At 36.6% G+C, this 27,986-nt stretch overlaps 1 protein-coding gene across 1 annotated transcript; it reads left to right on the top strand.

Annotated features, from left to right (window-relative positions):
- Nucleotides 1-156: 156 nt before the first annotated feature.
- Nucleotides 157-27,165, top strand: lyn (LYN proto-oncogene, Src family tyrosine kinase). Its single transcript, XM_059344044.1, has 13 exons — nt 157-294; nt 7,372-7,508; nt 8,336-8,378; nt 10,008-10,113; nt 10,955-11,053; nt 11,599-11,702; nt 11,833-11,982; nt 12,141-12,293; nt 16,547-16,729; nt 19,568-19,644; nt 21,279-21,432; nt 22,061-22,192; nt 25,371-27,165. Exons 2-13 carry the CDS (start codon nt 7,377-7,379, stop codon nt 25,571-25,573), a joined length of 1,536 nt encoding a protein of 511 aa, XP_059200027.1. The 5' UTR covers nt 157-294; nt 7,372-7,376; the 3' UTR covers nt 25,574-27,165.
- The last annotated feature ends 821 nt before the right edge of the window (nt 27,166-27,986 follow it).

The following is a 27,986-nucleotide window of genomic DNA, read 5'->3' as shown; positions in this document are numbered from 1 at the left end:
TGCTGTGCCCTGTGTGTGTGTGTGTGTGTGCATTTGTACGTCTGTGTGTGCATGTTGCTGATTATGCAAATAATCATTAGACAATTGTACCAGGAAGTTTCAGTAAGAAAAAATCCCCGACCAGTTTCTCTAAGTTCCTCATTCTGTCGGGTGAGTGTAACAGTCCCTATCGACTGGCTGACCCACTTGTCGAGCCAAATAATCCACCAGTCTGTTAGTCCGTCTATCAATCTGATGAAAAACTTCTTCACAGTGGATGAACTGTTTCCTTAACCAGGATACACACTAAGAGAGGTAAGCAGGAATGCATGTGAGGTGTGAATGGTGCCAGAGTCAGATATCTGCATTAGGTCATCAGAGCTCTGTCAGAGTGTTCATACTCACACACACACTGGAAAAAATAGATTTTTTTTGGCCCTGTAATTATTATTTCAATCGTCTATATACATTCTACAAAGAAATATGAATTCAGTGCTTTTACTTTAAAATAGCAGTTTTTCATGTCATGAATTACTTTGTTTGTTATTATGTGTCCTCAGTTTTGTATGTAAATTAAATAATTCGTTCCAAGTAATATTCACTAAACCAGTTCATTGGCTTAATTAGTTGATATTTCCAAGTAAAATGTAATTGAGGGACATCAGTGAATCTGCAATTTACTTGTGTATTTTCATTAAAAAAGTGGTTCTATTCAATAAATATTACTTAGAAACAGCCTGAGTAAAGATTACAAACACTTTCTGTGTGGAAAAACTTGCCTAGCTTTTTTAAGTAAATGTCACTGCAATTTTTTTCAGTGTATCTTGTAATTCCGACTTATTATCTAATAATTATGACAGTGCTAATTTAACAGGATGACACAATTATTTGTGTCTGAGAAGTGTTATGTGCTATTTTTTTGCTTTTTGCACTACCTTTATGTAAATATTCATATATATTTGTCATACCTTTACCTTTGTCTTTTTTTGCATTATGCTGTCAGTGATGTTTGTATTATTAGGCCAAATTATTAGGTACACTTTTCCAAATTAATAAGTACACCTGGCCAGTTTATAAGGCACATGTAGTGCATTAGTTAGTGGTTGTTTGTTATTATGTGTCCTCAGTTTTGTATGTAAAAAGAATAATTCGTTCCAAGTAATATTCACTAAACCAGTTCATTGGCTTAATTAGTTGAGTAAAGATTACGAATTTCCGTGTGGAAAAACTTTCCTAGCTTTTTTAAAGTAACTGTCACTCCAATTTTTTTTCAGTGTAGTATCAAAATGACCAAAAAAGACACAATAATAATTTAAAAAAAAAAGATACAAAATGACAGAAAAAAAACTAAATTACTTAAAAAGGCCACAAAATTGCCAAAAAAAGACACAAAATGACCAAAAAAAGACACAAAATTACTATTAAAGACGCAAAATGACTGAAAAATCGATATTTTGTTAGTTGAAATGAATAACATTTTTTCCCCCATAACTTGATGTACGCTTGGGATCTCAATCCAAGTATATATGACATCCAATTTGTCAATTAATTCCATCAGAATCCATGAAAATGATGTCCTCTTGTTCATTTCTTCACCACTTCCAGCATGTTCCTCTGCTCAGTCCATTGCTAAGAAGGAAGTGTGTGTGTTGGTCATGCTAATGCACACTCAGGGTGTGTTTGTGTGGGCTCCTAATCTGTTCAGACCATTGATATCCGGCTGTTTGTTGACTGTCAAAATTTAAAAAATGACAGAGGCACTGAACCCATAAAGCATATACAAACTGCCAAAATGCTGGTTGCAAAACTCATTTACTGCCCCTCATAAACCCAACAGAGTCATCTTGATTCATGAGACAAGCTGACAATCCACTGAGTTTACTTCTGGTTTTCAGGAGTGAAACCCTTTTGTGTTTGCTTGAACCTTTTTTTTTCTGCTAATCTTGTCCAAACAAGAGTTAACTTTATTTACTTATGAACAAAAGTACCATTATGTGGTAGATATGGGCAAGTGTGAGGGTGTGATATGATGCTATGGAAAGTGTTAATGCTTTTAGTATTAAGTAAAGGATCTGAATACTTCTTCCACCACTGATTTTGACACAGGTTTAGGTAATAGCATGCAAAACCATAGTGTTTAAAGCCCTTAAAGGGATACTGGTGACAACAGTCACCAGAGAAGTACCAAGCGGCAACCTCCAGGCCTGGAAAGTGAAACAGATAATTCTTAGATGTGCAATCTTTTTAATGGCCAGCAGAGGGCAGCTCAAATTGTTGAAAAATAAGTCAAATTGTATCGAGGTCTATGAGAAAATGGTCCTTCATCTCATTTATTACTTCAGTAAACCTTTTCCTAATGAGTTTATGATCTCGGTCACTAGATTCAAGTCTTCAAACTGCTTTCCTTCTCATGGCCAGCAGGGGGAGACTACACTGGTTGCAAAAAGAAGTCTTATTGTATAGAACTCTACGAGGAATTGGTCCTACTCCTCACTTGATTGATAACTTCAGTAAATATAGTCTTCTCCAATAGAACATGGTGTTTACTGTGTAAATGAGGGTCCCAATTAGAGTAAAATAGACGATAAAGCAGGATATGCTATCCAGTCACACCGCGTGTTTTCGTCTAAGAACTTTGAGCCTTTCACAGTGTGTTTTCAGCTCATTATTGGAACATTTTGGTCAGCTAAAAAAGGGCTTGAAAAAATTACACAAAAGGAACAAAATCACCAAAAGACAAAAAATGACAGAAAAAAACTAAATTATTTTTAAAAAGACACAAAATGACCCAAAAAATACACAAAAATACTAAAAAAAAGGACACAGAATTACTAAAAAAAGACACAAAATGACCCAAAAAAGACACAAAATGACCAAAAAAGACACAAAATTTGTTAAAAAAAAAAGACACAAAATTATTTTTAAAAAAGACACAAAATTACCAAAAAAAGTAACTAAAGGGACCTTCCACACACAATACGGTAAAGTGCCATTCATATAAAACTCACATTAAACTTTCATATCAAGGTGGGGGCCACAAAATATTGTCACGAGGGCAGCAATTGGCCCGCGGGCCACGAGTTTGACACCCATGCTCTACTACTATTGTCTACTATGTGCCAGCAAAGAGTCTTTCCAGCTGCCTCGAAGGCCAAAAAACAACAGGTTTATGAAACTAGATTGTCTCTAAACAATAGCTGGTTGTTCCTTTTTCCCTGGTGATTCTGTTTAACCTTTGATGTGACCTACTTTCTTTTCTGCTTTGGCCCTTTCACTGTAAAATCCACTGTCCACTTGTTAACTTCTGTTCTAAGTTTCCTGCTGTTTTTTAAAGAGCGTCGTTCATACATGCTCCTCCTGTTTCTGTCTGTGTTCAGTCATGCGCTTCAGTTTCCTGAGACCAAAGACCTCTGTTGTTGTTTTTCTTCTTTCTGAAGAACAGGTGTTAATGTATGACCAACAGGAGCTTCTGCAGCTGACATGCCTCATTTTTGCTGCATCCTATGATTCAGTTAGTCTAATCTTATCTTAGATCTGTACATGGTTGTTCACAAGCTGTGTTCCTTTGGCCATAATCTATTTCTAACAGTTATACTGTGATTCACTACATCAGTAACCAATCCAGATGTTAATCATCATTCCAGTATACTACCATGAATCATAAATCAATAAATCAGCATTTAGAATAGAATAGAATAGAATAGAATAGAATAGAATGGAATTGAGTGGAATGGAATGGAGTGGAATGGAGTGGAATGGAGTGGAGTGGAATGGAATGGAGTGGAATGGGATGGAGAGGAATGGAATGAAGTGGAATGGAATGGAGTGGAATGGAATGGAGAGGAATGGAATGGAGTGGAATGGAATGGATTGGATTGGAGTGGAATGGAATGGAATGGAATAGAGTGGAATGGAATGGAGTGGAGTGGAGTGGAGTGGAATGGAATGGAATGGAGTGGAGTGGAGTGGAGTGGAGTGGAATGGAATGGAATGGAATGGAGTGGAGAGGAATGGAATGGAGTGGAATGGAATGGAGTGGAGTGGAATGGAATGGAGTGGAATTGAATGGAATAGAATAGAATAGAATAGAATGCCTTTATTGTCACTATACACATGTACAATGAGATTTGAGAGCTGACTCCAAAAAGCTGTGCGACAATAAATAAAATACATAAAAATATACAATATAAACATACACATACTTAGGCAAGTAAATGTAAAGGAAAAATATATAAGATATAATGTAAAACATAGGTGTTTTGGTGTTTGTGTGTGGGTTATCTCTTTATTACTAATTATATATTTTTTCATATCCTGTCAGTAATGTGTGTATCACTATTCCTATATAAACACAGCTGTTCATAACTCAGCATGTAGAAGTATAGCAGGTGCATGATTCTGCTAAATGTGTAGGTGTTTCTCTGACTGTCTATAACCATATTTTCTACTCTATGTGTGAAAACAAAATAAACTAGACCTGCGAGAAGGTGTTAACGGGGTCATTGCCTCCCGTGCTAGTTGGACCTACAAGACGCAGGTTGAGAGCAATTTTGAATTTTAATCATTTGGGGGTTTGAATGCTCTGTGCAACAGTGAATGTAGATGGGACCGATGTAATAAGATAAGATGCAAAATTAAGGTTTTGCACATTTTTTGACTTATTTTAAAAGTGCCACCTAGTGGCTCACATGCACTAAATTAAGTTCACTTGCACTAGTTTCATGTAAATCTGTTTAGTGGAGATTTTACATCACTTTTTATTGTATGTGTGTAAGGTAGTGATGTCCAAATGAAGCTTCATGAACCATTTTCTATATTTTACCCTTTACCCTCTCCAGAGGGTTACGGTTTAACACTAAAACTGACTTTAGCAAGTGGCTGACACTTTACTAAATGAGATAAACAGTGACAGGAGGTAAACACTGAGCATGTATCCAACACAATACTGTACCAGATGAATAGAAGTGAATTTTACAAGGCTGGAAAAGTGGTCATATATTCCAAAAGGTCCAAAGTTTTACTTTCCCAGGAAAGAAAACAAAAGCTTCTGCTGGATGTAAAACTGTTTTTATATTCTGTCTGGGTTGTTAAGAGCATTCTTATCAGTTAACCCTCTGAAGTCTCCAAAAGCACCAAATCCAGACTTCTTCATAACATCCAGACTAGAAAACAAAGCAGCGTGGAGCCCTACTGTAAATTTACCTCTAAAGTTCTGGCTGTAAACTCCATGAGGCCAGTTTCAGTTTGATGATGATATACTAAGTAAAACTGGAGACAACTCAAATATATTTAGTATAAAATTATTATTTTATAATGCCATTACTGGATGTAACCCTCTTTTATGTTATATTTTGCAACCTTTGTTCACATTTGCTACATTTAAAATTTGTTATTCAGCATGATAGTGTTTTGAAAGTAAAAAAAAAAGATTAAAAAATGACTACAAAAAGACACAAAAGACTCAGAAAGACTAAGAAAAGACACAAAATGACAAAAAAAAGACACAAAATGACAAAAAAAATCACACAAAATGACCAAAAAAAAGACACAAAAAGACATGAAAAGGATTTAAAAATGGACAAAATAGCCCAAGACTCCATAGAGTTAAAGCAATGACAGAGATTTCCAAAAAGTACTTTAATGCTTAAAATTAGTCTTTAACTGTGCACTTAAGTTAGATGCATGTGTGGGTGTATGCTTCCCTTAAACTACATCACAGCAGCAGGTGACATTTGGGCGTGTGCTTCCTCTTTTATGCACTTTAAAAGTAACTGCGCACTGCAATGAAAATACAAAGAGTCAAACTGTCAGCATGTCATTAAATAGCCATTGTCAAAAAGACTATAGACATAAATAAACATTCTCCTCACACACCTCGTCTGAAATATGACTATTTGTCACACAGGGAGCATCTCAGTATACAGGAAAAAAAAGATTTACTGGTCATCTGGCAGTATATGATCATATCTATATGTGGTTGTGTGCAAATAGCATGGTATATCAGCTTCCTGCCGGTAAGCCCAGCCTCAAGCCACAATACAAACAACATAGGAAACAACAAAAAACTGCAACAAAAAACTCCTTTATCACACTGAATGGTCTTTTGTAACATGTTGACATTCTTGAGATGGTCTATGCACAATTACAGCTGTCACTACGAAATGCACTGTATCTTACAGGCACTTCATATATATTACATCAGGGGTGGGCAACTGGAGCCCCGGGGGCCACATACGGCCCGCACCCTCACTTGAAGTGGCCCTCAATACAACTACATGCAATTGAGCATGAAATCTTAAAAGTGCAGTGTAAAAATGCACAAAATTACTTCTTGAAATTAATGCTGGTCTGCTGTTCTTGCACTGAAAAATAAAAGAAATCACAGTAAGTGGTTGTTTTTTATTTGCTTCAAACCTTTTGTATTCCTATTTATACTGTTATACATGCATTTGAGCATGAAATATGTTAAGTTACTGCACTGTTAACATGTTTAAAATTGCAGTTTCATCATATCTGGTTAAGTGCACGGTCCTATATGTGGCCCTTTGGTAGTGTCCATGAAAAAATTGTGGCCCCCTCCAGCATTTAAGTTGCCCATCGCTGTATTACATGCTATGATTAAACCAGCAGAAGTAAGAGATTCATCTGGATGTGACATCCTACAGCAGAGCTGTTGCAATAGTTGTTTTTTTTTAACCTCTGATCAGGAGGAGATCATGTTGTTTCTTGCAAGATACAAAGCAGACTGTGATTTATGCAGCATAAGCATAAATGTAAATGTGACAAAGAGATGTGTGAACAATCTATGTAATGGTCTTTTACAGACAATTTGGTAACACTTTACAATAACTAAATAAGTAATGTTTATAGATGGCTTATAAACCAATTATTAACCATTTACAAAGTGCTATACATATTTAATTGTTAAATGTTTTCAACCAATTTCTTAAAGGTATAGGAATAATTTCAAAATCATTAACATTCTTAATATGGTGTTTAAAATGTTATGAGTGCATGATATGCATTATGATTTAATTGTTTGTTAATGGTAAAGTAACTATAAACTTACATTAATATACCATCTATTTGCCATTTATATATTATTTTATTAGTTAAACATTAATATATTACGTATTTACCATTCTAAATGGCCTATATACGGTTTATAAATGATGATGAAACATTAATCTGTTTACCATTTATAAATGATGGTTATTGTAAAGTGTTACCGACAACTTGATTCATCATTTGAGCAAAGCCTTATAATTTCTTGGTACACCTGCTGCTGCTTGTTAGTTTCTTTTTTGACATTTTTAAACACAAAGTGATTTCATTTCTGTGTAATGTGTGCCCGTCCTGTTCACTCTTCCTTTTTCTCGCTTCCTCCTGCAGGCAGTATGGGCTGTATGAAGTCCACGCTGAGCGGAGGTCTGAGCGGAGGTGTGGAGGGAAAGAGCAGCGAGCAGACTGTACGTACCGACCACACGCACTATGTCAGAGACCCCACCTCCAATACAAAAAAAAACATAGTAAGTAGTCAGACAGCTGGGCAACACCAGAAATGCAATCAAAGAGAATAAGACACTGATTTCTGCTCTCTGAGATAACTTCGAAGTTGAAGTCTCACAGGAATCCGTGAAATAGCCACGGATTTGCTTAACTCAGAATCTGTGAATCACTCAAATTTCCGTGAAACTGACACGGATTTCGCTACAATGCAAGTTAATGACAGTCATATCCCGTGGCTATTCCAACATACAAAGTGATTATGTACATTCACTGAGTGAATATTTAGAAAATAAAACATATATTTCTCGCTAGAAATGTGATCAAAATCCATTTTTATGCAGAAACTAACATGCCGGGACCTGAAAAGTCACGTGACTTGGAACAAACCAATAGGAAAAAATATCCATGGAATAGCCACGGGATATGACTGTCATTAACTTGCATTGTAGTGAAATCCTTGTCAGTTTCACGGAAATTTGAGTTATTCCGTGGCTATTCCACGGATTTTGAGTTAAGCAAATCCGTGGCTATTTCACGGATTCCTGTGAGACCAGGTTCCATTTTTGTGATTTGTTATGTGTCCTGGTGAATAAAAAAATGAACAAATGGACAAATCATTTCTCTGAAGAGACTGTTGTAGAAGTCCGATACACCCTTCCTAATGATTTGGAAAATGGTGACTCAGATATTTCCTAATGAACAGAACTTCCCTGTCTCACACGATTACGTCTTGCAGAGGGAAATGAGCAGATTGTGAAAGTCCGCAGAGTAGAAGTGATAACTGTGCTAACGCAATAGAACACAGATGTTGTTTCTCATCCTGAAAACTCTTGTTGTGTCTTTGCAGGATAGCTCCCTGTTACCTGGCCAGGTGTTCCAAAAGATGGAAGGTATGCTACAGTCTTTCTCTATTGTTTTGTTTTAAAATGTATCACTTTCCCCCCTTTCTATGGTAAAATATTGGTGTAAAAACACGTTGTTGGATAGCTTTCCCATTCGTAAACAAAAAGCAGGGACTATGTTTTACATTTCTACAGTATAATACTCATCATGACACATATATAAATAAAATAAAAGGAAACTCAAACCCAACTTCCTTCCATTCGAGTCTATCTTATAAGCCAATACCAAATGTAAATTGATAGACTTATTGGCAGTGGTTTAAAATTAAACATGAACTGGTCGTGATGAAATATCTTCCTAGCTTGAGTTCAGTGTAAAAGATGGAGGAAAAAATACCTAATTTTGTGCAAATATCACAAAACAAAAAAAAGCACTCAAATTAAATTAAACCAAACACAAGGCTATAGTATGAGAGAGCAAAATTAAGTGGGTATCTTATTTTAAACCCATTTAATTTGGCTCACACAGCAACCATTAACTCATTCAACATCAGGTAAAAGTACTGTTAGCCTACTTTAAACTCAAGTAGATACTTCTGTAAGATACAAAAAATGTACAAAGATAAAGGTATAAAAGTGAAAAGTAAGTCTATTCAAATAGAAACCTCGTCCTTCCAGCGGTCCAAAGCTTCTGTGCTAGTGGTGTTAACACAAACACACAACCAGTGCCTGGAGTTCCCAGTCCTGGCAGCACAGCTAACTGAGCTAACTAAAGCTTACTGCAGCTACAGTCAGCAGCATTTTGCGGATTACTTTACTTTAGCAATAAGTAAAGCTTTCTGTTTGTCAGGAAATCACATAATCAGGTTACATCAACCACAGGACATAATTTTTTCTCCATACAATATGACACAATTTCACCAATATATAGCTCACATAGCTGGTGGTGTATTGGTACCATGAAGCCACTAAACACAGCAGTTTGTAGCATTAGGCTACAAATCAAATTGTGAAACTGTTTTAGGTAAAATAGTCATTAATTCAACTCTAGTATTACTTTAACATATTTAAAACCACCATTCCATGTTACTACATTGTTTTTTTGTTACTAAATATCCAGCTGTCAAGGCTAGCAACCTAGCTAGGCTACATCTTAGCTAACCAGTACTAACATACAGTATGTGGGCCAATGCTGAGCTTACTGTGTTAAATTATAACCACATTATGTTGAATCTAAAATCAAAATATGGTCAAATAACACAAAAGTGGTCAGGTATGTGAAAAGGACTGCAAATTAAAGGATTTATTTAGGGCTAATAGGCTACAAGTGGTGGTTATGAAATTGTTGTGGGTTCATATTGAGTGATACTCGTGTTATTCCAGGTGGAATTACTTTAATTTTTGTAAGCCAACTCAAAGTAAAGGAAGATTGCTCTCTGAAACCCCAGTGACATATCGACAGTCACACTGGGATATTTAGTTGAAAGGTTTCTGCCAGCCTGATGAAATGTTGTTACAATTGTGTGGGTTTGTTCATCATCCCTTTAACCTTGGTCTGACGTGAAAGCTTTCCCTGCTTATGACACAGATTGCAATATCAAAACATGGTGTAAGCCTATTTATTTTGTTGTACAGTATCAAACATGTCAATCTTTTTTTTCTGTTTCCTGTCTTTAGCGCAAAAGGGGGTTGGTAAAATCGTGATCGGCCTGTACCCCTATGAGGCCGTGCATCCCGACGACTTAGGATTCAAGAAAGGAGAGAAGATGAAAATCTTAGAGGAGTGAGTGTCTGATATCAATGGTAGACTGATTCAACTTTGGGAAATGTTATTCATCATTCATATACTGCATCATGAAAGGCAAGAACCAAAGATACGCTTATAAAAGCTACGAAATGGAGTTCGATACAGTTCACCGTCTGGTCATTACAGACTCTTGCGTCATCAAAAAAATGTTTAAACTCAACAGACCTTACTTTAAACTCTAGTGTGGATTTAAAAGTTCAAATAATACCAATATGTTTCAGAAGAAGTAATTATTACATGATGGTTAAGACATGAGACAGATTTAAATTTGATGTAGTGGTGCAAAACATCTCACTGTAAGCTTCATAGAATTAGACTACAAAGAGTGTGGAAACAACTGATGAATGGATATGGAAAAAATCATTTTTGATGATATTTTTATGTGTACAGAATGTATTTATTTATTCAAAGTGAGACACTATTTCATACACAGATTCATTTTCAGATTTAGGGCTATTTTGCCTGCATAACAACTCTTCTTTCAGACCACTGTTAGATAGAACTTTGACAATGTGAAACTGTAATTTTGAACCTGGTTTTATCCAATGTTTAGATTTCCGTTCTGGAAGTTAGCTTTAATTAGAAAATGCCTCATTTGTGTATCTAAACATAACATTTTAGAAAACAAAAATTATTTTGTTGCAAGTAATCAGCTGGGGAAGTTCTACTAGTTTAAAATGTTGCCCTATTCACCTGTAGTGTGCTGTCTTAATGGGAAAATCAGGGTTCAAGAAGCTAGTCTGGCTCTGCAGAGGGTATTCACTGACAATCCAAGACAAACCGTTATTGTGTTAAAATAGATTAATTTTCCCTGCAGACATGGAGAGTGGTCGAAGGCAAAGTCACTGACAACCAACAGAGAAGGATTCATCCCGTGCAATTATGTCGCCCAAGCTGACACCATGGAAACAGAAGAGTGAGTAGCTGCATCTAAATCTTAGGTCTCAAACTTGCGGCCCGCGGGCCAATTGCGGCCCTTGTGACGATATTTTGTGGCCCCCACCTTGATATGAAAGTTTAATGTGAGTTTTATATGAATGGCACTTTACTGTGTTGTGTGTGGAAGGTCCCTTTAATTACTTTTTTGGTAATTTTGTGTCTTTTTTAAATAATTTTGTGTGATTTTTGGTAATTTTGTGTCTTTCTTAATAATTTTGTGTCTCTTTTGGTAATTCTGTGTCTTTTTTTGGTAATTTTGTGTCTTTTTAAAAACATTTTTGTGTCCTTTTTTTGGTCATTTTGTGTCTTTTTTTGGTAATTTTGGGCTCAGAAAATAAAGAAAATGGTTCATGGAGCTTCATTTGGACATCACTAGCGAAAATGTTTGGTGTGAAGACAGCAATAACTTCCCATGCTTTAATCAAAAAGGAGAATTTCCAAGCTTTCAGGTTGCCTTTTGTAAAAATCTGTGAAAAGTCAATGTGTCCATTTTGTAATCAGTGCATTTCCTGTTCATCACAGGTGGTTTTTCAAGGACATCACAAGAAAGGATGCAGAGAGGCAGCTGTTGGCGCCTGCAAACAAACCAGGCTCTTATCTTATCAGGGAAAGTGAAACATCAAAAGGTATGGAAATCACAGCTGCCCTAAGAGACCCTGAGACATCCACAAACATCTTACACTTTCAATACATTGAGTTCCTCCTGCTTCATTTCCAATCACAACTAACTTGCTTTTACTTCTTTTTTTTCCGTAGGAAGTTACTCATTGTCCATCAGAGATGTGGACTCCCAGGGAACATATTCGGTCAAACACTATAAGATCAGGACGATGGATAATGGTGGCTATTACATCTCTCCTAAAATCTCTTTCAACAGTATAGGAGGGATGATCAAACACTATCACAGTGAGTCCAGCTCTGGAATGGAGACACTTCATATACTTCATTCAAAAACGCTCACCCTTCTATATGTTTGGTACCAGTTGTTCATTTCGTTATTTGCTGCCGAAAGAATTGTGAGAAAAAAAGATTTCATAGCCAAAGTGTCAATGTGTGTCTTCCAGACAAAGCAGATGGACTGTGTCGCAAACTGGACCGTGCATGTGTGAAACCAAAAGCTCAGAAGCCATGGGATAAAGATGCCTGGGAGATTTCCAAAGATTCTATTAAGATGACGAGGAAACTCGGAGCTGGGCAGTTTGGAGAAGTCTGGATGGGTGAGTAAAGAAAAAAAACTTTTATCAGGCTTATCAAAGCTTTTATGCCTCCTTCACCCCTTTATGGGACAGAAGGCCACAATGGGCTCCCGAAGGTCCACTTTGCACTGTAACGTCATTATGTTGGAGAGGTTTGTGTGTCTCTAAGGGCAATTAAACAACCCAAAGTTTAGTCCGTTTTAATCGAACTCTGGTGCAGTTAAAGCCTTGTTAGAGTTTGTTTGGTTGCTTGTGAATGCTTCAATTAGTGATGTCCAAATAAAGCTTCATGAACCACTTTCTATATTTTTTGAGCCCACTAGATGGCGCTCTTTGTCCAACAAAGGGTTAAAAACACACTGAATTAGCCTTTCTTGAGCCTTTTTCTTTAAACCAAGAACTGGTTTAAAGACAAAATACAACAACAAATACAACTAATGGTTCATGAAGCTTCATTTGGACATCACTAGTCAGGTTATCTACTCTTATATCCAATGTCCAAAAAGTCATGGTAATACAAGAAACATGTAACAGCAGCATGTAACACAGATTGGTATATCATCATCAAACTGAAACTGGCCTCATGGAGTTTACAGCCAGAACTTTAGAGGTAAATTTACAGTAGGGCTCCACGCTGCTTTGTTTTCTAGTCTGGATGTGATGAAGAAGTCTGGATTTGGAGCTTTTGGAGACTCCAGAAGTTTAACTCAGTGTTGACTTTTGGCTGCACACGGGACACAAACAATGGTCTTCTGGGTCAAAGTCCTGTGTTTGTTTGACCCATCCACCCACCCAACCTCCTCCCTTTCTGCTTTGTCGCTCTTTATACTCCGTCACCTCACTTCGTCCAGAGCTTTGTCCAATCTACTCATTTGGGTCGTAACAAGCTGCTTGTACAAACAACCTATGGTGGTCGCTCTTTGGGGGGAGAACAGTCTCATTTTATATTGTGTTGGAGTCCGATTTTACTGGAATTTCTAACAACAAAAAATCAGAAAGGGCACATTGTATCAAGTTTAAAGCTTTTAAACATGAATCATAATGCAGATGACTAAACACATGGAAGGATGAAAGATACATAACATTATTTACTTTAGTAATGCTTAATTCTCTGAAGTCCAGGAGATTTTGGATCAAATTTGTCAACTTCCTGTGCTTTAATTACTGTCTCTGTCCTTACATCACATGCATGGCTCCTTTTTCTCAACACAAACTTGGCTATCAGTCTGATTTTTCATTTTATTCTAATTATAGTATAAAGCTGCCAGGAACCCAAAATACAAACAAAAGACACAGGTGTCAATGGAAATGTACCATTAGAAAATTCACATTTTAAAAATGGTCTAGAAACATAAATGGCACACTGTGAAAGCTCCTATGATTGAACTTTCAACTGGCTTTCTCAGCTTGTCTACATATCATATATAAATAAAGTTATTACTGTAAATAAAACGTGTATTTTCAATAAATATATGGACTCCAGGGGGTTAATATTCCTTTTCATTGAACAGGTAGGGGTTCTATGTGGGACACAAAGAGCTTGGTCTTAATTTTAAGAGAGGCTTTCACACAATTATACCAAAACTATCCCAGTTCATTTACTGGATAACAGCATCTTTAAGTATCCTGCAAATAGCACTTTAGGTGGTTGAGTGAACAGAGTTGTGTCTTTTTAGTTTTGCAGGTCTGAGCGTTTCTAATTCCATTGTCTCATTTCTGTAAATTCAGAGCCGCAGAAGTGAACAGTGTGGGGAAGTTCCATTTCCCCCTAATTAAAACAAAAATGACTTCCTTCTTTTGTTTTCCATTATGTTTATTTTATTGTTTTGGCTAAAACCGGCTGCTATCTCTGTAAATATGCTCAAATGTGTCTGTAGTAAAAAGTGGCCAATGTCATGGGTGCATTAGTTTTTAGTAGTTTTGTTGAGTCTAGAGGGTACAAAAAAAACTAAAACTTGTTGCTATATCAACTTTTAACCTTTGCAACAACTGTGGCAGCAATTATTTTATACCAGAGGGAAGTATATGCTAATATAGTGGTGAAAAAGTGTGTATATGTTATTGCAGTGGGTAGGCTTATAATGAGGAAGTTGTGTCCTGGTTCCATGTTATGTGAGAATGTCATAGATTTTCAGTGAAGCTGTAGATTTGGATGCTTTGCATTCATGCAGCTCATTTGAATGGCTCAAACATTGAGAGACAGGAAAACACTGTAAAAATAACATCTACTTGTTGACATTAGTGTAAAAGAGGAAGGAGATAGTGTTACCTTTGGGGTTTTTCATAATAAAAATAACTAACCACAACTTATCTGATACTGTGAATGCGTATTCTGTTTCTCTGTCAGTCACCCCCGAGCTATTTGTTTATAGCACCCAATTCTTTGGTCTGTTTGACGTGTTTCATGCTAAGGCTTATACAGTGACATATTATTACTGAACATTATCAGTTGCTTTTCTCACGTGATGTTCTGATGCAACATGCAGTTTCATTAAAGTGAAGCAATGAGTACTTGCAACAGATATAACACTCTGAGATTGTTTGTTTTGAATAGTTTTTTCACTCCCTCATTTGAGTTATCTGAGTAAGCAGCTAATTTCATAGATATTTACGTATGTTGTGGCGGCCTCTAGAGCAGGGATGGGAAACTTAAATGCTGGAGGGGGCCACAATTTTTCATCGACACTACCACAGGGCCACATATAGGACCGGCTCTTAACCATCTTAACCATCCATCCATCCATCCATCCATTCAGCCATCCATTCAGCCATCCATTCAGCCAGCCAGCCATCCATCCATCCATCCATCCATCCATCCATCCATTCAGCCATCCATCCATCCATCATCCATATCCATCCATCCATCCATTCAGCCATCCATCCATCCAACCATCCATCCATCCATCCATCCATCCATCATCCATCCATCCATCCATCCATCCATCCATCCATCCATCCATCCATCCATCCATCCAGCCATCCATCCATCCATCATCCATATCCATCCATCCATCCATTCAGCCATCCATCCATCCAACCATTCATCCATCCATCCATCCATATCCATCCATCCATCCATCCATCCATCCATCCATCCATCCATCCATCCATCCATCCATCCATCCATCCAACCATCCATCCATCCATCCATCCATCCATCCATCCATCCACCCAACCATCCATCTCATTCACACCTACGGGTGATTCAGAGTCCTTAATTAAACTTAATCTGCATGTTTTTTGGACCCAGAGAGAACCCACGCTGAACACACCCTTCCAAAGTGTTAACACAACATTTTTTTAATCATGGAAAACTTTACATTTAACAGGCAGTCAATAATGTCTACATTGTATGCCAAAGTTTGTCATCAATTAGCTTTTGTCAGTCCCACTACCCCTGAGTCATACAACTTACATACAACACACACGTCCATATGCTGTACTGTATACTGTCTTGTATTGGTATGGCATGGGGAGTTGTTGGAATTAAATAGATTTGATTAAATGACTGTAAGAGTCAAAGCACCTTAGTTAGGTCAAACAGCAGCTGCACAGCTGTGACTGTGTTTGGACCACTAATAATACACACTGTATATATATTTGTTTCCTGAACTGTTACCAAAACCATGTCATCACCATGTACATTTCTGTCACTCTTCTCCATCTGCTGTGTGAGAAGTGAAAGTGAAAACACCTGTTTGTTTAAATTGAGCAAATAGAACAAATGGCAGAAATACCCTTTTTAAAGGGGCACTACACTGATTTTACACTTCAAAATCAGTCATACTATCATTAAGACTACTAGTGTTTAAAAACACTTTTATAATCTCTGGTTCTAAAGGGAGCTCCGATATTATCAAAATTATTAAAGATGTACTTGTGTCTAAATAATATGACGATATTGGGTTACATTATTGGAAATGTAGGATCCAATGGTTTCGGAGCTTACATGGACCCATAACAGTCACGATTAGTGATGTCCAAATGAAGCTTCAAGAACCATTTCTACACTGAATTAGCCTTTCTTGAGCCTTTTTCTTTAAACCAAAAACGCCATCTAGTGGGGTCAACAAATACAACTAATGGTTCATGAAGCTTCATTTGGACATCACTAGTCAGGTTATCTACTCTTATATCCTGTTTGAGAATGTCCAAAAAGTCATGGTAATACAAGAAACATGTAACAGCAGCATGTAACACAGATGGATTCATTATTTCATGGAAATACTAATATTCTCAATTTCCCCCTCTTCCTTCCCTTTCTGCAAAATCAGCTACCTACAAAAACGTAACCACGGTGGCGGTGAAGACGCTGAAGCCCGGCACCATGACGGTGGAAGCCTTCCTGGAAGAAGCCAACGTCATGAAGACGCTGCAGCATGACAGGCTGGTGCGGCTCTACGCTGTAGTAACCAAGATCCAACCCATCTATATCATCACAGAATATATGGCAAATGGTAAATGAGGTTTACTTTCAACACATCTACCTTAGATTATTACCTTAGATTATTACCTGGAGTTTCTCCCAATGGTTGCAGAAGTACAATAAGCAATTATTAGATATTCAAAATAAGTAGACATGTAGGCAGTTTAGTATTGTGACCAGGGGTGGATGATGAAACAATGGGCCCCGGCAAATCTACTGCAAAAGAGCAAGACACATTGGGCCTCATTCATGAAACGTTAGTAGATTTGTGCGTAGATTTGCACATAAAAGCCTACGCTACTAAAAACCTACTCCGGATTCATGAACGCCGCGGGAAACTCAGATCTGATCGTAAACACGTGTGTATGATCATGAATGCCAATCCATCGTAAGGTGGCAGCGCGCTCCCGATAATCAGCAATTAGCATGAACCCCGCCCATGAATTGCTAATGACCACCATATAAGGAGGTGTGTAGAGGCATCCTGTCAACCTGTCAGTCATGGCACAAAGAAAAAAAGAACGAGAAAGAAAAAAGAATTTTTCCGAAGCAGAGATTGAAGTTATTTTGGGAGAAGTGGAGTCCAAAAAAAATTTTTTTATTTTCATCTGTTAGTAGTGGTGTGACAGGGACAGGCAAAGCGAAAGCGTGGAGGGAGGTGACGGACGCAGTAAATGTGGTTTCTGTAGTGCAAAGAACTACGTCCGAGGTTAAATGTAAATGGTTTGACATTAAACTTGACGCAAAGAAACGCATTAGCGCACAAAAAAAAAGTACATCTGCCACAGGAGGAGGACGCTCAGAGTCCAAATACCCCGTTGGTGCGCTCTACAACGGCCCGAGTAGCCGCGTGCGCCTCATTGTATGCTCCTGTGGTGTCTGCGGGCTGGCCAGTGGGGTCATAAGCCACGGCGTCAGTGGGTAACCCCTATCCCCTATGGATATAGAAAGGTAAGTCCATATATAACACACACATGTGATTATGCAGGCTATATTCTTACCAATGAGCCAGCCGTCTCTCACAGCTCCATCCTCCAAACGCGTGCCAACTGCGCAATTACGCAGGATGAATGCGTCATGCGTCCCACCGGGCCACCGTGCCACAACGTTTAACAACACACACTTTGCGTCACAGATCAGTTGCACATTCACGGAATGAAAGTTTTTCCGGTTAATGTAAGCAAATGCATCACCGGATGGAGCCTTGATGCGTACGTGTGTGCAGGCTATGGCACCGATAACACCTGGCATGTTTGCAACTGCGCTGAACCCCTGCATTACTTCTGTCTGCCGTTGTGCGCCATATGGAAATTGGATATACTCTGGCATTAATTTAATGATACCTCTGAGAACTGCAGGCAGGATGCGTCAATTTACATAGATAATTCACAATTATGAGTTTAATCTGAATCTTAATCCCGCCAATTGCCAACTAATTTAACTAAATATGTTATATTTTTAAACGTTTGTCATGTTTATATCACATGTTTCAAAGGCATCTGCGTATTGTGTACATAACAGAACGCATTATGAATTAAAATTGTAATTTCCAACAGTGACGAGCATTATTTATATGCGTTCTTAAATTTACACAAGCACTACGTGTGGTCAGCAGCATGTGTAGATTTTGTTAGTAGCTACGAAAAGATCGGAGCTACTAAAATATTGATGAATGCGGAGATGCACGTAAATTTCCGTCTGCGAACGGTTTACACACAAATTCGTTCTGCTCACGTTTCATGAATGAGGCCCATTGACTTTAAGGTTTTTTAAGCCTCATCTTGTTGTCATTTTGTGTTGTTCTTTTGGCCTTGAGTCTTTTGGGTTGCTTTTTTTATGTCTGTGTTTTTGCCTCCTTTTGTAGTTGTCTGGCATCTCTTTGTAGTTGTTTTGTATCTCTTTGTGGTCATTTTGCATCTCTTTCGAGTCATTTAGTGTCGCTTAGGTTCTTTGTTTCTTTGGTAGTTTTGCCCCTTTTTTATAGTCATTGTGAGTCCCTTTGTGCCTCTTTGAAGTTGTTTTGGTCATTTAAAGTTAATTTCTGGTCAGTTTAAGTCTCTTTGTAGTTGTTTTGCATCTCTTTGTGGTCATTTGTGTCTCTGTGTAGTTGTTTTGTGTCTGTTTTTGTGGTCATTTTATGTCTCTGTGTAGTTGTTTTGTGTCTTTTTGTAGTTGTTTTGTGTCCCTTTGTAGTTGTTTTGTGTCCCTTTGTTGTTGTTTTGTGTCCCTTTGTAATTGTTTTATGTCTTTTTGTAGTTGTTTTGTGTCTTTTGTAGTTGTTTTGTGTCTCTTTGTAGTTGTTTTGTGTCCCTTTGTTGTTGTTTTGTGTCCTTTTGTAATTGTTTTATGTCTTTTTGTAGTTGTTTTGTGTCCCTTTGTAGACGTTTAAAGTTCCTTTGTGGTCATTTTGTGCCCATTTGTAGTTGTTTTGTGTCTTTTTGTAGTTGTTTTGTGTCCCTTTGTAGTCGTTTAAAGTTCTTTTGTGGTCATTTTAAGTCTCTTGTCGGTTGGTCTATTTGAGGTCATTACACATCTCACTTTGATTTACTTTCTCATGGGGTCATTTTTTGTCTCTTTGTAGTCATTTTTTGTCACTTTATAATTGTACGTAGTCTTTTTGTTTGTTATTTTTTGTCTGTAGTTGTTTTGCCCCTTTTTTGTTGTTATGCATCTCTTTGTAGTTCCTTTCTGTCACTTTCTAGTCAGTTTGTGGCCTCTTTTGTTTCTTATCAGCTCTTTTGCATCTTTTTGTGGTTGTTTTAAGTTTCCTTCTAATCATTATGAGTCATTATGGTGGGTGACATTTTGTAGGTGACACTTCTTGGGACATACAAGACTGACATTGTTTCCTGTTCTGTCTTTTCTTTAGGGAGCCTACTGGACTTCTTGAAAAGCGACGAAGGAGGCAGACTTCAGTTACCCAAGCAAATTGATTTCTCAGCACAGGTAATTTGCACAATGTGCTGCTTATTCTCACGGCTCACTCTCCACTATGGTTGTGAAACTGAAGTTCTGTCACTGTTTCCATTGCTGAACTGAAAAGAGGAACCATAACCAAAAAAGCAATAATCTTGAAAATCTTGACACTTGATAATGTTTCCAATAATAAATGAGCAAAAAATAAATAGTGACTTAGATATACGTAGATGGAGTTGTTCCTCTTTTTGTTACAATCGGTAGAAAATTGTCTCCTCGAAAACTGTTGTGAAATCATAATGAAGAAATCATTTTTCAAAATGAAAAGAAAACTCTTGCTCCTCTGAGTTTTTAAAGCACAGTTAAGCTATCAGGCCTGACCTGGGATGAAAATAAAGAAAACGTGTTTTTCAGCATTTGAAGTTAATATTAGTCAAGTGAATATTAATAACAGGCACTGTGATCATTATCCCTAATCTGTGGTGGGGGAAATGAGGTAGTGATGTCCAAATGAAGCTTCATGAACCATTAGTTGTATTTTTTGACCCTACTAGATGGCGTTCTTGGTTTAAAGAAAAAGGCTCAAGAAAGGCTAATTCAGTGTACTTTCAACCCTTTGTTGGACAGAGAGCACCATCTAGTGGGCTCAGAAAATATAGACAATGGTTCATGAAGCTTCATTTGGACATCACTAACAGGAGGACAAGGAGAGAAGCAAAGCAGTATCACTTTAAGTGGAATCACCATTTTACCTTGCTGTCAGGCAGTCCAGTTTGAGTTTATGCAGGATCAACTAAAGCCGTTCCATGCTCACTTCACAGCCACCAGACTCCATTGAAAAAAATTGTAATTTTACCTTGCAGAACACAGGAGTTGTTTGAACGGCCTCCATCATTCTGTTTATTTGAGCTTTTTGAGGATTTTGGTGTTTTAACTCTATGGAGTCTTGGGCTATTTTGTTCATTTTTGAATCCTTTTCATATCTTTTCATGTCTTTGTAAGTCATTTTGTGTCTTTTTTGGTAAGTTGTGTCTTTTTTTTGGGTAATTTTGTGTCTTTTTGTGTCATTTTGTGTCTTCTGTGGGTTTTTTTAGGTCATTCTGTCTTCTCATTTTTTGTCTTTTTTTTAAGTAATTTTGTGTCTTTTTTTTTGTCATTTTGTGTCTTTTTTTAGTCCTTTAGTCCAACACAAAATGTGATTTTGAATCTTTTTTTTACTACTTTATGTGAGAAGTATTTTTTGTGAATGGGAGAGGTATTTTTTATGTATGTGAGAGGTAAAAGATGTGAGTGGTATTTATTGTGAATGTGAGAGGTATTTTTTATGTATGTGAGAGGTAAAAGATGTGAGTGGTATTTATTGTGAATGTGAGAGGTATTTTTTATGTATGTGAGAGGTATTTTTTGTGAATGTGAGAGGAAAATTCTGAATGTGAGGTATTTTTATGTATGTGACTGGTAAAATGGTGGATGTGAGAGGTAAAACTGTGTATGTGAGAGGGAAGAATGAATTATGTCCTATACGGTCCCTCACACACGCAGACCTGTTTTCTTCCAGTTTTATTGCTGATTTTTCATTCATGCTCATCTGAATGAATTAAAATTTGGGGGTAATAATCATGCATACCATTTTCATACACTATATTTTCTTTGTGCTTTTGCAGATAGCAGAGGGCATGGCGTACATAGAGAAGAAGAATTATATTCACAGAGACCTGAGAGCTGCTAATGTGCTGGTGTCAGAGAGTCTGCTCTGTAAAATAGCCGATTTTGGACTCGCAAGAGTAATAGAGGATGACGAATACTCCGCCAGAGAGGGTAAACCTGTGTGTGTGTGTGTGTGTGTGTGTGTGTGTGTGTATGTTGTAAGTTTTTTTTCCATCACAAATGTGCTGACTCTTTGACTGGATACTTATGACGCATTAGAATAAAAATCCCCTTCTGAGAGCTAAAAGCAGAATTGACGACTTATTTACACAGACGGACTTTTGGTTTCATTTACTGGTCACTCCACATTTTCAAGCTAAAATCGTGCGTGCCTTTACCACGATGATCAACACCTCTGATGGCCTCAGACCGCACACCGGGTCCATTTCCCTTCATACTGACACCACTCTAGGACACTTGATACTGTCTATGGCAAAACACCGTACAGGGAGATAAGTGGGAGAGGATGTGTGTATTTCTGTGTGATAAGATGAAACCTGCCTGATCACTGATCTGGAACCAGGAGACACTGAAACTACAGTAACAGGAAAAATTCAAAATAAATCCATAAAAAGCTTCCATTACATATTTCATAGACAGTGTGGGTGAGATTTGTTTGAATATATAGGAGTATGGATTATTTAAATACAGTAGAGGAAGTCAACGGTTAATTTGTGTTACTTTAATTTGTCCTTGGTGTGTGTGTGTGTGTGTGTGTGTGTGTGTGTGTCCTCCACAGGAGCCAAATTCCCCATAAAGTGGACCGCTCCAGAGGCCATCAACTACGGCTCCTTCACCATCAAGTCAGACATGTGGTCCTTCGGAGTTCTGCTCTATGAGATTATTACCTACGGGAAAATACCTTACCCAGGTAAACATTACATCTCCCATTTTGTAAAAAAAGTGAGATTTATGTATATATATATATATATATATATATCATGGCAAGCCATTCAGGAAATTATTATATATATTCTCAGGATTCAGTATATATTCTCAGGTTTCTACAAATATTCTCAGACCTTTCACCTATATATATAAATCTGCACCATCATTGCAGCTGGGGAATGATTGCAACCACACTATATATATACAGTATATATATATATATATATATATATGTCGAAAAAGCACAGCGGAAACACTGAAAGAGACAGGCGCGAAAGCAAGAGTTACAGACAGAGGGTGGATATATATTCATATAAAAATATGTTGGGGTTTTTTAAACAATAAAGCATGGAAACATGTTCTTTAGAAATCCTGAAATCCGAACTTGAAAGTATGGCCTTGAAAATTTGCCCCCTTGGACTATATGTTTCGGTTATGTGTTATTATTTCAAACATACACTATTCTCATGACACATTCATGTTATTGAGTAATACTTGGATTTTTTTCTATTTGTCATTGGAGTCATTTCAAGGGTCAAGATGGTATTCTTTTTAGCAGTAAACACATTACTTTATGGGTCTCAAACTCGCGGCCCTTGGGACAATTGTGGCCCTCGTGACGATATTTTGTGGCCCCTACATTGATATGAAAGTTTAATGTGAGTTTACCGTGTTGTGTGTGTAAGGTCCCTTTAATTATTTTTTGGGGGGGTAATTTTGTGTCTTTTTAAAATAATTTTGTGTCTTTTTAAAATAATTTTGTGTCTTTTTTAATAGTTTTGTGTCTTTTTGGTAATTCTGTGTCTTTTTTGGCCATTTTGTTTCTTTTTTAAGTAAGTTAGTTTTTTCTGTCAATTTGAGTCTTTTTTGTTCATCTTGTCTATTTTTGGGTCATTTCGTGTCTTTTTTAAATAATTATGTGTCTTTTTTGGTCATTCTGTGTATTTTTTTTTGTTATTTTGTGTCTTTTTTGTCATTTTGTGTCTTTTTAAGTAATTTAGTGTATTTTCAGTCATTTTGTGTCTTTTTTTTGTTGGTCATTTTGTGTCTTTTTTTGGTCATTTTGTGTCTTTTTTGGGTCATTTTGATACTGCCTCCAGCAGCCCCCAGGTAATTTGAGTTTGAGACTCCTGCATTACTTGCTGATATAATTCAGGTTGTATAATTTGATATGGAGGCAGAGTCCAACTCACAGCCTCAGGATCAGGTTATAAAACTCTTCCTCCCTGAAGGCCATTATCATGTCATTTGATACTGTGCTTTAGTAGAGGATATAGCTATTCTTTCAATCAAAGGCACAATTGATGAAATAACCAGAAACCAGTTTTCCCAGATAATCCCAGGTCCCTGGGGATCTGACATCAGGGGCCCTTTGCTCAATTGTAAGCAAAGTGAAATGAAACACAAAGCTCTAAGTTTTATGAAGCTTTACTGCCCTCTACTGGTGATTTTATACTCAGGGTGATGAGCTTGAACCAAAAGTTTAGTTTTTTAAATTTGCATATACACAAAAACACTGCACAGAAGAGGTTAGAAGCCGAAAATGGCTGATGAGAATGCCTCCCCTATTACAGTTTAATAGTTATGCTTGAAGAAAACTGATAAAAAGATAAAGAAAGAAAAAAAGACAAAGAATGCATAATTTGTAACACATTAGAGGCTAAGCAGTAATAGGAAACTGATATAAATGTACAAGTTATAGAAGTTTATGTTTTGTTATAAGTTGAGATGCATTACAGTGAAATACATGAAGTGTTATAAATTGTTGTTAACTAAAGTACTTTTCTTAAAAAAACAACAAAGAACAAACAAACTATGATTATGTTGTTAATTGTGGTGCTGAAAATAGGTTGTTGAAATGAGATGGTCCTTTGTTTTTTGTTTCCTTTTGTTCAATGTGTTTATTTTTAAGTTTTTTTTTTCCAAAAGTAGTAACAATCACAGTGATTAAGATTAGGAATTAAAAAAATGCAATTAAGAAAATAAATATAATAAATATAAATAATATATAAATATAATAATTAATTATTAATTACTTAATAATATAGATAATTCATAAATGGACCTCTGTGAAGACACATATACAATTTTACCTCTCAAATACACAATTTTACTTCTCAAATACACAAAAAATACCTCCCACGTCAACAAATTTACTTCTCACATTCACAAATTTGCCCCTCAAATACACAATTTTATCTCTCACATACACAAATTTGGCCCTCAAATATTCAATTCAATTCAATTCAACTTTATTTATAGAGGCAGACTAGGCAATACACAATTTTATCTCTCACATTCACAAAAATACCTCTCACATTCAGTCTTACCTCTCACATTCACAAATTTACTCTCAAATACACAAAAAAATACCTATTAAATTCAAAGTTTTACCTCTCACCTTCACAATTTTACCTCTAAAATACACAATTTTACATCTCACATTCACTAAACCTCTCACGTCAACAATTTTACTGTGTATGTAAGCAGTGGTGGGAGAAGTATTCAGATATCTTACTTAAGTAAAAGTACTAATATCACACTGTGAAATGACTCCACTACAAGTAAAAGTCCTGCATTCAAAACTTACTGAAGTAAAAGTAAAAACTTATCAGCATCAAAATGTACTTAAAGTATCAAAAGTAAAAGTAAAAGTACACGTTATGCAGAATCGACCCACTCAGAGTGTTTTATTAATATCAAGTATATTATTGGATTGATATTATGATGTATTTATGTAAGCAGCACAAGTAATCAAATGTAATTTGATCAAGTTAGGGATCGTTTTAACTATTTAATATACTGTTACAAGGGTTAATTAAAAAACAACAAGTCAAATCACTTTAAATGTATTTTTTTTATGTTAAATCTCGACCTGTAAAGTAACTAAAGCTGTCAGCTAAATGTAGTGGAGTAAAAAGTACAATATTTGCCTCTAAAATGTAGTGGAGTAGAAGTATAAAGTTACGTAAAATGGAAATACTCAAGTAAAGTACAAGTAAGTCAAAATTGTACTTAAGTAGAGTACTTGAGTAAATGTACTTTGTTACTTTACGCCACTGTATGTAAGAGGGAAGAATGAATGATGTCCTATTCGGCCCCTCATAGTGTGTGCTGCCCCTCTCTAACACTCCTCCCCTGTCTTCCTGTTGTGTCCTCAGGGATGACTAAAGGAGAGGTGATATCGTCGGTGCAGCGCGGCTACCGGATGCCTCAACCAGATAACTGTCCTGATGAGCTCTACGCCATCATCACGTCCTGCTGGAAGAACAAACCTGAAGACAGACCCACGTTTGACTACATGCAGAGCGTCCTGGACGACTTCTACACCGCCACAGAGGGACAGTACCAGCAACAACCGTAGAGACAGACACAAATAAAGACATTTCACTTCCACTCCACATAATGTGTGGAGCTAATTTAGACATGATTTTATATTTGTAATATTTTGTATATATGGCACATTCTATACATTTCTACATGCTGCATGCAGGTTGCAGAATATACAATATAGTGGCTAAATAAAGTGGCATTTGTGTGTGTAAATATTATATTGTAATCTCTCTCTCCTCTGAGCATATTCTGGGGTATAGATGAGATGGGATTTGCACAAAATTGAGAAAAAACAGAAGAGTATTTAATGGAAGAGAGAGAAAGAGTCTTTTCTTGTGCCTCTGCATTTAAATAAATACATTTCAATGTTTGTGTACAGAGGGACTGATCAAACAGCTGACATTGTACAAAGAGTTTGTGGAGGAGGGACAAAATATAGGAGGATTAGTGTCTTCTAGTGATGTGCCAATGAAGCCTCATGAACCATTTCTTTATTTTCTGAGCCCACTATATGGCTCTCTCTGTTCACCAAAGGGCTGAAAGAATACTCAATAACCATTGCTTGAGCCTTTTTCCTTAAATTAGTGATGTCCAAATGAAGCTTCGTGAACTATTATTTGTATTTGTTGACCCCACTCTTGGTTCTTGGTTTAGATAAAAAGGTTCAAGAAAGGCTAATTCAGTGTGCTTTTAACCCTTTGTTGGACAGAGAGCGCCATCTAGTGGGCTCAGAAAATATAGAAAATGGTTCATGAAGCTTCATTTGGACATCACTACCTTTAATGAAGAGTGCAATCAAGTGGGTTCGGAAAATAAAAGAAATGGTTCAGGAAGCTTCATTGGCACATCACTATAGAGAGTGTATAGAGACTGGGTATGTAAATAATCTGGCAAATGGAAAAAGGGACATGTTGTGTATAAGTATACTTCAGGTCACCTTTTCATACTGAGTAAACATTTTATGATGTCCACGGTTGCCTATAAAGTTGGAATTAAATATTTTTTACCTCTTTCCATGAAATGATTGTGACAATGTCATTTATTCTGGAATGATAAAGTTTATATCTTCTCAAACTTTATCAATCATTCCCTCCCAAACATATCACAATGAAAATGAAACCAAAGTTAACAGAGGATTGTGTGTGAAGACAAAATTATTCCAACTTAATGGGCGACCGTGTATCTTTGACTTCTAAATGACAGTGTGTCATTGTATTGGTGTTACTTCAATGACTGAATTGAATTTTGACCATGTGCAAAAAATATTATGGTCAGTCCCCTACGCCGTAATAAGTGGGAGACTTTTTTGCCCTGTGTGTCAAAATTAGCATTATATGTTGAGATGTTCCATAAAAACATTTCCACTTCATATTGAAGTGTTGCCTTTATGTTTGTTTCTGGGGGTAGATATGGAATCTTTTCTCTGTATTATTTCATCATTTCAAATATTGCGCTGTATAGCTAAAAGTCTAATCCGATTTTTTAAGTTGCACTGTATTTGACATTGGTTGGCTCTTGGTTTACTTGAGTAAAAATAGCTTCAGTTTGAACTTAACCATAAATGTACAGAAAACTGATCACCTGTACCCACTGTATGATATATTTTAAACATTGAAATTATGATCCGATTGTTTGTTTGTTACTTAATGAGCATTTGAGTTGTATATTTTTTGCTATTTGAAATGAGAATGTGGTAACACTTTATATTAGCGAACACATATTCAACATTAATTAGTTGCCTATTAGCATGCAAATAAGTGACATATTGGTTCTTAATTAGTCATTATTAAGTAGTTATTATTTATTATTATTACATATTTTCTAATTTAACCCTCTGGAGTCACCAAAAGCGCCAAATCATGACTTCTTCATCACATCCAGACTAGAAAACAAAGCAGCGTGGAGCCCTACTGTAAATTTACCTCTAAAGTTCTGGCTGTAAACTCCATGAGGCCAGTTTCACTTTGATGATGATATACCAAGTAAAACTGGAGACAAGCTCAAATATATTTAGTATAAAATGATAGAACTGGATGGAACCCTCTTATATGTTAGATTTGACACCTTTGTTCACATCTGCACCATTTCATTTCTTTATTGAGCATGATAGTGTTTTGAAAGTTAAAAAAAATCACATTTTATGTTGGACTAAAGGACTAAAAGAGACACAAAATGACCAAAAAAACCCACAAAATGACAACAACAAAAAAAAACCCCCACAAAATGACTAAAAAAGACACAAAATCACATTTATGTTGCTTTTTCTTTGTTTCTTTTTGGTTCAAAATATTGATCCAGTAAGTCAGAATACAAAATCAGTTACTTTTAGGTCATATAGGTGAGGTTGTGCTGAAAAAAATATATACCAACATGGAATTTAAACATTTTTTAAGTGGTGTATACAGGCAGGATGAAAAGGATTCAAAAATGGCTCCAACAAAAGT

Source organism: Centropristis striata, chromosome 11, assembly GCF_030273125.1.
Source record: "Centropristis striata isolate RG_2023a ecotype Rhode Island chromosome 11, C.striata_1.0, whole genome shotgun sequence".
In the NCBI taxonomy this organism is placed as follows: Eukaryota; Metazoa; Chordata; class Actinopteri; order Perciformes; family Serranidae; genus Centropristis; species Centropristis striata.
Note: the sequence above shows the minus strand (reverse complement) of the source record. Positions and strands in the feature narration are given on the sequence as shown.